This window comes from Dermacentor variabilis, chromosome 4 (genome assembly GCF_050947875.1).
Source record: "Dermacentor variabilis isolate Ectoservices chromosome 4, ASM5094787v1, whole genome shotgun sequence".
NCBI lineage: Eukaryota > Metazoa > Arthropoda > Arachnida > Ixodida > Ixodidae > Dermacentor > Dermacentor variabilis.
The window spans coordinates 128,672,438-128,685,428 of record NC_134571.1 but is presented as its reverse complement, the minus strand read 5'-3'; the positions used below and the strand labels follow the sequence as shown (position 1 = coordinate 128,685,428).

The following is a 12,991-nucleotide window of genomic DNA, read 5'->3' as shown; positions in this document are numbered from 1 at the left end:
CGAAAGTCAAGGCTGTTGATAGGCAGGCTGTATCTAGGCTTTCTGGTTGGTTGATCCTGAAGAAGGATCTAGCCCATTCTACAGAACCTCGCGTCGGCAGATACTGATGATTGAAATTTTTGTTTATACTGATCCATCAGTGAGCTTGAGGCAACTGTATATTCAGGGAGTCAAAGTCTCGAGACAGTGTCTTGATGTGTACCAACGTTTAAGCGAGCGGCGCCATGAATGCAATGAGTGTTTTCAGCTCTGCAGCTTTCTTCGCCTCAGTGCTCCCTTCAGTTGATAGTCGGCGTTCGCGTCGTCCACTTCTCTACTCTTGCGTCCTGTCTGCACGCCTCACCTCGTTTTTGCGTAATGAATCCTTACCAACTAGCTGAGCTTTCTGTCGTTCTAAGCTTCAGTGAAGCCCTCACCATTTTGATCAATGAGTATGTGCCACTAAGTGTGTGAGAAGCGTGGGAACAATTCTCAGGGTTCGCAGACACCGGCACGCCACGCTTCTCTTCTCGGAGGTCATGCGCAAGCTTTTAGGCATCCACTACATGGCACAGCGCGTTTTCCAAAAAGAACGAGAGAAAGGAGTCTGGTCGCCGTAGGACGCGCTTCTACCGTTTCTATGGGCTCACACGCACCCGTGCGCCATGAATTTGTGCAACCATGCGCTTCTGGTCGGCAGCGCTAGATGTGGACGAGTGCGCTTAGGAATGCGATATATAAGAGCCCCGCAGCAGCACACGTCTCATACATAACCCGTTTTTGGCGGTGGGGACACGTTCTGCAAATATTTTGATTCAATGCTGAATGCGTACCGTCGAATGCTATCGTGAGATAGCGTCTGCCATTTTTCCTTTAGTTTTCTTCGTCTTCGCTCCGTCTATCTTGAGTGCACTTGTCCCAGAGCATCACACTTGATTTTCGGCAAAGCTAGTCCCTCAAGCAAATGTCGCGCAAGCTCATGATGAGCCCCTCACATACGAGGCGTTCCTCGTCTGTTGCTGACGGGTATTTGCGCTTTTTCACCATGTTTTCGAGCGTTGTGTAGAAGGTGTCCACCGTTACCGCGGGCACCGGTGCACGTCGGTGCAACCGGCAAGATTCGTACACCTCTTTGACCGGATACCAATGAGCACCTCTCTCAAAGGAACCATGGGCCTAGGCGTCCGTTATGAGCGAAGCAAGGATGTCCTGTGCTTGAGTACCCATTCATTGTAGGAACGTGCACACCTTGGTTTGTTTGGGAGTGGCGGTCAGACCCGACGTGAACACATAGTCCTTGAAATGGATTAGTCATACAGTCCTCTGAATTGGGCCTCCAAATGTGATGGATGGCAGAGAGCGGAGAGTGATGCTGGTGACTACCGAGGGAGTTACGCGCAGCCTGGTGTTCGGTATTCTTAGAACATGAAGTGGCGTTGTTTGGACCGTGGTCGTGCTACTCGAATCTCGCGAACAAGAAGCGACTGCATCGCACCGTTGCCGTGCCTGTAAGAGCCCTGACTTTATTTACACTGCGAAATACGTACACTTAAAGGGCACCACCGACAGTCACTTGGGGAATATTTTTGCGCCTTCTACAGCCGTTAATAATATCCGTGTAGCGTAGCAGTGGATCAGTAACGTTGTCGATGAGGAAGGGGCTGTTCAACGATCCAAACAAGGTGGCTGCATTGGCGATATAAACCTCCTGGAGGATTTAGATGCCCGGTATCTCTTCTGGTACAGGAATGCTGCAGTTGTTATCCACTTAATCGCCGTCCAACGGCTTTGCGCAGGGATGCCTTTAAAACCCGGATGTATCTTTCGCAATATCACGCACCAAGCGGCCTGGAATGAACGTACTTTCGTATTACGTTACGACTTGTAACTGTCCTTTATGGTGTGGTCAGTCGAGATGCCTTTGACAGCTTTGAGTTCCTTGGGGGCTCTCTTGCAGGTAGGTACGTTGTTACTGTAAATTGTCTGGCATATTCCTCACTTTGCTACGAACCGTCGAAAGGATTGTTAGAGGCTTTTGGTTGTGACGTTTGTTACAATTTCCAAATTTACGGCTTGCGTCTCCGCATAAGTAAAAATAACTATGTATATCTTCCCGGTCTTATCCTGGTTTGTGTGCCTTGCTCGCAGTGGATCCATAAAATCTACTGCGATGATTTCGAATGATTGTGCTTGGGTTACGCTGTCAGCTCGAGCTCCTATAAGGATGGTGGTGCTTCTTTTCTAAGAGGCCTTGAATTGAAGCGCCTACCGACGACACACTCTCTTGTAATTCGCTTGACGGCTTGTCGTCCTTTTATCAGCCGAAACTTTGTCATCAGCTTCATCAGCGTGTCCATGATTCCACCATATTGACTCGTGTACTTGTTTGTCTTTATCGGGCGACACGTTTCACCATTTAACAAATGTTATTGCACAGCGCAGGACGCGCCTGCTTGTATCGGAAGTTTCTGGAATGTTATCGATGCTTCCATCCGCTGTCTGTGACCGAACCTTGCGTAATCTGATCGCATGTGTGTGTGACGCGAATAATGTAGATCTTTGTGGAACGCACGCGGGTCCCAGCGATTACTCTGGAACATTCGACGACTGATGTATAAAAACCGACGTGCTTGACCCGCTGATCATATTTTCGACGATCGCCGACAGCGTTCGCCGCTTTCGCCGTTCTTTGAGTGTAGCCTGTTTTTGAGGGCACAAGTTCGCCCAATAAAACGCTAGTTTCGTCTTTATCAGTTTGGCTGCTTTCTTCACAGTCACTACCACGTAACATCTGGTGGAGGTGCTTGTGCTTTTATGTACCGAACGCCCCCTCAAAGCCTCGATCCAAGCCCAAAGCCCGACGACAAAACCAACATCGCCCAAGACCAGCGTGCTAGCCGCAGACTGCAAGGACTGCCCCCAGAGCACGGGCTTCTAGCTGAGTCGACAAAGAAGATCGTGGCCAAGACAACCACCATGGCTGCCCCAGCGTCCCCCGTTATCCTGCAACAACTTCGGGACCCACCGACCTTCCATGGAGCAGCGACTGAAGACCCAAAATCCTGGCTGGAGACCTACGAACGAATCGCGAATTTCAACAACTGGGACTCCGAAGACAAGCTGCGGCATGTATACTTCGCCTTAGAAGACGGCGCCAGAACGTGATTTGAGAACCGGGAGTCGACCATGACAACATGGGACCTATTCCGTAGCGACTTCCTGCGCACCTTTAAGAGCGTCGTGCGCAAGGAAAGGGCCGAAGCTAAGCTGGACGCCCTAGTGCAGCTACCTAACGAGAACGTTGCCATATTTACGGAAGAAATGAGCTGTCTGTTCCACCACGCCGACCCGGATATGCCCGAGGAGGAAAAATTCCGCCTACTCATGCGTGGTGTGAAGGAAGACCTTTTCGACGCAATGATACGAAGCCCACCGAAGACCGTAGAAGAGTTCCTTCGCGAGGCCACCAGCATCGAGAAGACACTCGAAATGCGGAACCGGCAATTCAACCGCCGTACAAACACCACCAACTACGTAGGAATTCAATCACTGGCCACGGACGATCTGCGCGAGACCATCAGGGCCATTGAGCGCGAAGAACTGCGCAAGGTCTTGCCTTCGTCGCAGCCTAGAGTGGCCTCGATCGCCGACATCGTGAAAGAAGAGGTGCACCGATCGCTTGGAGTTCCTGAGGTGCAACCACAATTACCGCAGCCCCAGCCAGAAGCGATGACCTACGCCGCCGTCGCATGCCGTCAAGGTCCCCCTCTGCGACCGCGCCAGGGCCCTACAACGCCACAATTGCGTCGTCCGCCGCCGCCGCCGCCAGCATACCCACCTGTCGCCTAACTCACCTACGCGAGGAAAACGGACATTTGGCGAGCCACCGACCACCGCCCGCTCTGCTATCACTGCGGAGAAGCCGGCCATGTGTACCGCCGATGCCCATAACGGGAGATGGGACTGCGAGGTTCTGCCGTTTACGCGCCGCGACCACAGATTGGCGAACGAACTCGCGATATCGCCGACTACCTCGCCACCACTGAGTGGAGCCCTCGACGACCGTCCCGTTCGCCATCACCCGACCACTACTTGTCGCCGCAGCGCCGACCATACACTGGCCCAGCGCGGGGCCGGTCTGGGAGCCCATATCCGAAAAACTAAAAGCAGCAACCGATGGAGGTGCGGTTGATGTTCGTCGAACTAACTAAGATCCTCCGCCGCCGACGAAGACGACAAAGAAACCATCTCGACGACCTAATGACGACACGCCGCCGTCCCGACGAAGTCTGGAAGCAAAGAATACGCCGACGAAAGACGACCTGACGACGCCACGTACCAGCCACAGGTCAACGAGACGCAGCCGTGATCCGACGTCAACACCTAACTATAACGCAAGGCAAAGAACCACCGACCTCGACGTGCTTCTCGACGGCCACGCAGTCCCCGCCTTAGTAGACACAGGAGCCGATTACTCCGTCATGAGTGGACCCATCGCCGCCCAGTTGAAGAAAGTTAAGACTGCATGGGAAGGCCCTCAAATTCGGACCGCTGGAGGACACCTCATTACGCCGACGGGAATCTGCACGGCAAGAATTAACGTTAATGACCGGAGTTACCCTGCCACCTTCGTTATCATCCAACAGTGTTCACGAGACGTCATTCTCGGCAAGGACTTCCTGAACCAACACGGCGCAATCGTCGACCTGAAGTCGAAGTCGATAACGCTGTCGGAAGATCGGGCGATACCGCCGGAGAGCTTTCATAGTCACCACGCCTTAAGCATGCTTGAAAGTGAAGTCAGCATCCCGCCCCGCTCCAGCATTGTCGTTTCCGTCGGCACCAAAACACCTGCCGACGTAAAAGGCGTCGTCGAGGGTGTTCAACGTCTATTGCTAGACCGTGAAGTTTGCGTCGCAAGAGGGATCGCTCGGCTGCACGGACGAAAAACTGAAGTGTTGCTGAGAAACTTCAGCCAGGAGTTCAAACGCATCAACAAGGGCACTACGATCGCGTACATCGAGGAAATTCTGGAAACCAGTAATGCGTTTGTCCGCTCGGATTCTGCCGCATCTACCCCGAACCAGACTTCGAGAGAAATCCAGGTCTCACCATGAGTAAGCAGCAACAGCTCAGAAGTCTTCTCCGACGATACAAAGGCTGCTTTTCGACGTCATCGAGGATTCGACAAACACCGGTCGTAAAGCATCGCATAATCACCGAAGAGTGCGCTAGCCCACTCCGCCAGAGCCCTTACCGAGTTTCGACGCGAGAACCTGAAGCTATAAGAGAACAAGTCGGGTGAAATGCTGCGCGACAATATTATCCAGCCATCGCAAAGCCCGTGGGCATCTCCTGTAGTCTTGGTGAAGAAAAAGGACGGAACCCTACGTTTCTGCGTCGATTATCGACGATGTAACAAGATCACGAAGAAGGATGTATAGCCCCTTCCACGGATAGACGACGCATTAGATCGGCTCTGCAACGCAAAATACTTCTCGTCGATGGATCTCAAGTCTGGCTACTGGCAAATAGAAGTCGACGAGAGAGATCGCGAAAAGACCGCATTCATCACGCCAGACGGCCTCTACGAGTTCAAGGTTATGCCATTCGGGCTGTGCTCGGCGCCTGCAACGACCCAGCGCGTCGTGGACACGGTGTTAGCAGAATTGAAGTGGCAGACCTGTCTTGTTTACTTCGATGACGTCGTCGCCTTCGCAGGAAATTTCGACGAACACCTTAGGCGGCTTGCGACAGTACTAGAGGCCATCAAGTCATCAGGGTTCACTCTGAAGCCAGAGAAGTGCCGCTTCGCTTACGATGAGCTTCTGTTCCTAAGCCACGTCATCAGCAAGTCTGCAGTCCACTTCAGCAGAAAAAAAGCTTTTCTTTCAGGTAGTTGGTTCATTGTGCAAGTATATGCATAGTGGCATGCAAAATCCATGTGCACGGAAGTGATATGTGTGCCAGGATGGTGCAATTCTCAATTTGTGTTTTGCTTCTTTGTCTTTTTCGTGCACTTCTCTGCCTGTACTTAAGCTTATGTCGCCTTTGATGCATCATATTTATCACATTTGATTTTGGTTCACATCGGAAGCCGTGCTATATTTTAGTTAGATTGCATATTCAACGAGCCACAATGATTGATCACGTAATTATGCAACCTGCTCCTCAGAAGTATATCATTCTTACCGTAATGGGAATAGAAAGTTACCATATATGACAAGATTTTAATGCCAATGCTCCTTGCAGTTTGATACTCATTTGCTACACAATAGATAATATTGTAAATTTAATTTAATTTATTCGTGAGAATGTGCAACGGATGAATGCCAACAGTACCAGGAAACTACTTTCGTGAGGAGGCAAACCGAATAAGAAACATAATGCGCCTCTGTAGCGGTTTGAGACCGGGCAGGATGTTGCTGCAGAACCATGACAAGACGCACGTAGAAGCAATGGGGTGCAGCCCATACATGAATAGCTTTATGTGAAACATAAGCAAAGCTAGCTAGACCTGTGGCCTCACATGAGAATATACAACACACTTCTAAATGCACTGTACTCTCAGTCAGAAACATCCATAGCTTGTACAGGACGTTATAAAATGAGCTGCAGTCTTAGAATATGGCGCACAAAAAAAAAGTTTCTTGCACAATTTATCCACATTACCAGCCCCATGCTTAGCAGCTCATCTAGTAACCTCTGCCATATAAGTGCACGCATTTCGTGCCAGAAATGCCTTTGCTGGCCAGTAATGTGGCGCATATTTCTCTTCGTTCATAGCGTCAATACTTTGTGAATTTGCACACGTTCATTCTATGTTTAACTTTCCATTATATACTTTATTTTTGAAAAGAAGGAGCCAATTGAAATATAAGGATATTTCTACACTGTAATACTGATAAAACGTTAGATAATATGTATACTTATGTTTTATTACAAGATGTGTTGTAATGTTCATGGACATCATTGTAATGTGATTTATGTGCTTGTCAGTATGTTTCTCAAATTATTATTCAGTTCGTCTTGTGACTGATCAATAAAGATTTTGACCTTTTAATAGAGAAAATATTTTATTTGAGAAGCTCGGCGACTACAGATTACATCCCATTCACCAAGCATAAGTGCAGAAGCTGCTTATGAAGGAATCAAATATTCCCTACATGCATGTATTGCGAACCCCGTCTAACATGACCATGGATGTACATCGTGCTTTCACACTATTGGGAAGAGTATTAGCACTCTGTTTGGGGGAGTAGAAACACTCGGCTTGGAGGAGTAAAGTACGCGGTTTGAAGGAGCTCTAGTAGAACCATTCGCTCTGGGTGAGTACTATTACCCCTGTGGAAAGAGTATTCGCACTCTGCAGAAGAGTACTAGCACTCCGTTGCGGTGAAGTAACAAAACCCTAAGGGAGGAGTTGTCCTACTCTCTCTCTCTCAGACAGGGTCGATCTACTCTCGAAAAGAGTGAACTATGGGACAAGCAGATACTCCCTCAAAGAGAGTGCCGGGAGCTCTGTTTTAGAGTGTAGCACCCGCAAATCTACACTCCTAAGCAAAATTACACCCTTTGGGGTGTATATCTGCTACACAGTTATAATCGCCATCTGCCTTACTTGCGTTTCCTTACTTGAAAATGCCGCGCCCTCTACTTTCTTGTCGGGAATGCTGTGTCATGCTGATAACTCGCATGGCGTTCGTTACTGGGAAGTACCGGGCTAAACAGTAATGGTGTGGTCAGCAGGCTTTCTTCTTCTTGAATCAACCTCTCTCTCTCTCTCTCTGTCCTTGTTAGTGCTGACATGTGTTGACTATTTGTAATGTGTGATATGTGGGGGCTGTTATTGAGAGCTCTGTAATAGAATTAAATGCAGATAACACGAAGATACGGCCGACCTTGCGCCACATACACGTATTTGTGCTCTTGTGGGTTCACGTTATGCGTTATTGTAATGCCCTGAATAAACAACCATTAAGCTTAGCAGGACTCTTCGAAGAACTATCAGACATTGGTTGGGATATTATCGGCCTTAGTGACATTAGAAGACCTGGTGAGGCTTACACATTGATGAATAACGGCCATGTCCTCTGCTATAGAGGTCTCCCGGATAAGAAGCAATACGGGGTAGGATTCGTAATTAATAGACATAGCGGGCAACACTGACGAATTCTACTGCATCAACGAGAGGGTAGCAGTAGTCGTAATCAAACTCAATAAAAGGTATACAATGCTACGCTCCAACATCCAGTCACGACGATCAGGAAGTAGTTCAGTTTTATGAAGATGTTGAATTAGCGATGAGAAAAATGCAAGCATTGTATACAGTGGTAATGGGCGACTTCAATGCAAAAGTAGGGAAAAAGCAGGCGGGTGAAGAGGCAATTGGCAACTAGGATGTAGACTCTTGAAACGCTAGAGGTTAGATGCTGGTAGAATTCGCACAAAGGAATAAGCTGAGAATAATTAACACTTTTTTGAAGAAACGTAGCAACAGAAAATGGACCTGGAAAATCCCTTAAGGTGAAACAAGAAATTAAATCGATTTCATACTTTCCGCCGATCCCAGCATAGTGCAGGATGTTCAAGTAATAGGTAGGGTAAAATGTAGTGATCATAGGTTAGTTAGGGGCAGGATCCACCTCAATTTAAACAGAGAAAGAGTAAAATTGATCAAGAAAGAACAAGTCAACTTAGAGGCAGTAAGGGTAAAAGCAGGGAAATTTAGGCTCGTACTTGCATACCAATATGCAGCCTTAGAACAGAGAGATGATGATCACATAGAGATAATGAATGAAACCATAACGAGGCTGGCTTCAGAGGCAGCAGTTGAAGTGGGAGGCAAGGCACCAAGGCAACCAGTAGGCAAGCTCTCTCAAGTAACAAAGGACCTAATAAAGAAGCGACAATGAATGAAAGTGTCCAACTTAAGAGATAAGATAGAATCCACGGAACTGTCAAAACTGATCAACAAGACGAAAATAGGTGATATTCGAAACTATAACGTGAGAAAGACTCAAGAAGTCAAAAAATGGACGCAGCCTGAATGCAGTGAGAAGGAAACTTGGCATAGGACAAACCAAGATGTATGCACTAAAAGATAAGCAGTGTAATATCATCATCAATCTTGAAGATATAGTAACTGCAGCGGAAGAATTCTATACTGACCTTTACAGTGCCCAGACGACTCAGGAGCACTCTATTCAAAACAATAATGAACAGTATACAGAAACTCCTCCTATAACTAGAGATGAGGTCAGAAACGCCTTGCATGGCATGAAACGGGGAAAAGCGGCAGGAGAGGATAGAATAACACTCGATTAATTCAAAGATGGAGGAGGCATAATGCTGGGAAAACTGGCGGCTCTCTATACGAAGTGTCTATCGACTGCAAGGGTCCCAGAAAACTGGAAGAATGCAAACATTATACTAATCCACAAGAAGGGCGACGTTAAAGAACTAAAAAATTACAGGCGCATTAGCTTACTCCCAGTACTGTGTAAAATATTTACCAAAATAATCTCCAATAGAATAAGGACAACACGGGAATTTAGTCAACCAAGGGAGCAGGCTGGCTTCAGGAAAGGTTACTCTACAATGGATCACATCCATGTCATTAACCAGGTTATCGAGAAATCAGCAGAGTAAAATAAACCTCTTTATATGGCTTTCGTAGATTACGAAAAAGAATTTGATTCAGTAGAGATACCAGCCGTCATAGAGGCATTGCATAATCAAGGAGTACAGACCGCTTACGTAAATACACTAGAAAATATCTACAGAGATTCCACAGCCACCTTAATTCTAATCAAGAAAAGTAGGAAGATACCTATAAAGAAAGGGGTCAAACAAGGAGACACAATCTCTCCAATGCTATTCACTGCGTGCTTAGAAGAAATATTCAAGCTATTAAACTGGGAAGGTTTAGGAGTAAAGATCGACGGCAAATACCTCAACAACCTTCGGTTTGCCGATGACATAGTTCTATTCAGAAACAATGCAGACGAGTTGCAACAAATTATTGAGGACCTTAACAGGGAAAGTGTAAGAGGGGGACTGAAGGTTAATATTCAGAAGACAAAGATAATGATAAATAACCTGGCAAGGGAACAAGAGTTCAAGATCGCAAGTCAGCCTCTAGAGTCTGTGGCGGAGTACGTTTACCTAGGTCAACTAATCACAAGGAACCCGGACCATGAGAAGGAAATTCACAGAAGAATAAAAATGGGTTGGATCGCATACGGCAGACATCGGGAGCTCCTGAATGGGAGCTTACCGTTATCGTTGAAAACGAAAGTATACAATCAGTGCATTATACCGGTGCTGACACACGGCACAGAGACTTGGAGGCTGGCAAAGAAGTTTGATAACAAGTTAAGGACCGCGCAAAGAGTGATGGAACGAAGAATGCTAGGCATAACTTTAAGAGACAGAAAGAGAGCAGTTTGGATCAGAGAGCAAACGGGCATAGACGATATTCTAATAGACATTGAGAAAAGAATGGCGCTGGGCAAGTGATGTAATGCGCAGACTTGATAACCGTTGGACCATTAGGGTAACAGAATGGGTACCAAGAGAAGTGAATTAAGCGCAATAGAAGACGGCAGAAGACTAGATGGAGTGACGAAATTAGGAAATTTTGGGGTGCAAGTTGGAATCGGTTGGCGCAGGATAGGGGTAATCGGAGATCGCAGGGAGAGGCCTTCGTCCTGCACTGGAAATGAATTGGATGATGATGATGATGATGATGATGATGATGATGATGATGATGATGATGATGATGATGATGATGATGATGATGATTGTCAGTATCATCGGTAGACAGCACTTCACGGCTATTTCAGCGCTCCTGCCAAGCGCTAACTGTCCCTGTGGCTTTTAATCGTTGGTGCGCAGCACTATCGCATAACATTAGCCGCAATATATCAATCAGCTTGGTAGCGATTGCGGAAGGTGCGAATGTCGTACTGAAACGCTCTTCCGTTGAATCAGTCAGTCAGTCAAACTGAGTCGTGCACCAAGTGTACGGAGCTATTTAACCAGATTTTATCGTACGTGTTGTTGGGTGTATTGCAGTGCGATGTGGCTTGCAGCGACTTTAAGTAATTCATGAAACTACCCATTCAAGCGGCGCTGCATGAAATGTTATGCGCATGTGATTAAGCAGCACCCCCATGGCACGTACGGTTCTACAATAAGTTTACATTAGTACAGCAAAAAAATGATTGTTCCTGGATGTTTTGTTGCATGCAACAGATGCATGCCGAGTAATGCACATAGTTCCACGCACATGCGAGCATTTGCGCCGGTTCGTGTAAGAATGAAGACAGTATACCCGGACGAGACTTAAAGCTTACCCGTTGAAGCAGACATGTTCCCCACACTTGTCAAACACCGTCTTACCGTCCGCACAGTGACCCCCCTCCCTCCTTGACTGCGACGCCAACCTCACTCATTCGCAAAATATCCACTAGCACGATTCGAACTACGTTGTATTTTTTCTGAATTTTTCATGGTGACCACCATTTGAGCGATCACAAACGGGTATTCGCTTTGTGTACTTTTTCACCAGACCGGTCTGTGATGCCGACGTCTTGCCGAAAGTCAGGCCGACGTCGGCTCATTCAGTCTAACAGACCTCGCACGTAATTTAAGCCATTGACTTACAGCTGTCTAGAGTAAAGGCTCTCATCGATGTCTGGCGGTTTCTGTTCCGACGGGTCAGAGGTAGCCGCTTGTCCCTGCACATACGAAGGCATAAAAGCCAGACTGAGATGTGGGCATTTACTTGAGCAAATAGGCGCAGATATGTGGTTGGTAAAAAAGATGAAGTAGGAAATGTTGTATAGTAAGGAAAATGGACTAGGGCGTATTTCGAAGAACTGCGGCTTACCAGTACCACTGCAAAGGAAAGCATGTAAAACTAGGGAAGCAAGTTGGACCAATTGACTACAATTAGGCTAGCTAGTGAGTTGAAGTCTAGCGTCGTGTCCCGTGTGCTTATCGTTCTCGTCTTGTCTTTTTAGTGCTAGTTAAATATGATACGCTCGTGGCTATTTGCCAACATCAACCTATTGCGACTGAAATTCAGGGTGAACTGGGGGGGGGGGGGGGGAGGCTTAGAAGAAATTTAATGACCACGCTGCGCACGATAGACAGGAGGTTGATAGGCATGACGTTTTAAGGTATAGCAAGGCATAAACATTGATTATAGATCTAACGCGGATTGAACATATTCTAGTTAAGATTATAAGAGGAAACGTCAGTTGCGCGGGTTAAGCAATGCGTAAAAAAATCTAACAAACAATGGTCCTTTCCATTAAATGAACGTGTTCCAAAGGAAGTGCACATAGTCAATCGGCAATTCAGATGGAGTAATGTAGTTCGGAAGTTTGCAGGAATAAGTAGAATTGGTGTCAACGGCGGATTGCGTTGATTGCACATATCTTGGAGCGCCATGATAAACGTTCAAACGGAGGCTAACGTAAATGAGTGCTGTCAAGTCTGTGCGACGGTGCCTTCAGGCATGATGTTGTCGCCGGCGGTTGAGTTCAGTAAACTGGTGACACAATACCTGCCTCAACAGTCACTGACGGTTACCGCGCTGCCGAGGATTGATTCGTCTGAGGCTCATCTTAACTTCCACTCGCGACTTCGAGATGGCGAATGATTGCCAAAGAGCGGTTCGAGAATAAGTAACCTTTAGCAGTTGTGGGTTTTCGTTGGTCCAAAAGGCCTCGGCACAGCCGACAGGGTTAAATGCCTCACTTCATATCTACCACACTACTAATAGAGCATGGACAGATAAGAAGGCTGCACAGGCACCGACTTACTTCTTAGGGCTTATTTGGAACATACCAACATCCATCAAAAAACGCAGTTGCCCTTCTGAGATCATGCACGCTAGTTGAGACACGCTGGGCTGCTAAATAATGGCTGTATGGAAATGCTGCTTCTTTAGTGCTTTCTATATATTTTCTTTAACTTCCGATCGTGCTCTGCCTTCTGC

General features: G+C 47.2%; 1 protein-coding gene across 1 annotated transcript in view; it reads right to left on the bottom strand.

Annotated features, from left to right (window-relative positions):
- The window catches only part of LOC142578334 (ubiquitin-like modifier-activating enzyme 1), a 111,875-nt gene that overhangs the window by 97,397 nt on the left and 1,487 nt on the right, over positions 1 to 12,991 (bottom strand). The window contains exon 2 of the mRNA XM_075687732.1: positions 11,650 to 11,723. Coding sequence (XP_075543847.1) covers positions 11,650 to 11,723 — 74 coding nt within the window. The remainder of the gene's footprint in view (positions 1 to 11,649; positions 11,724 to 12,991) is intronic.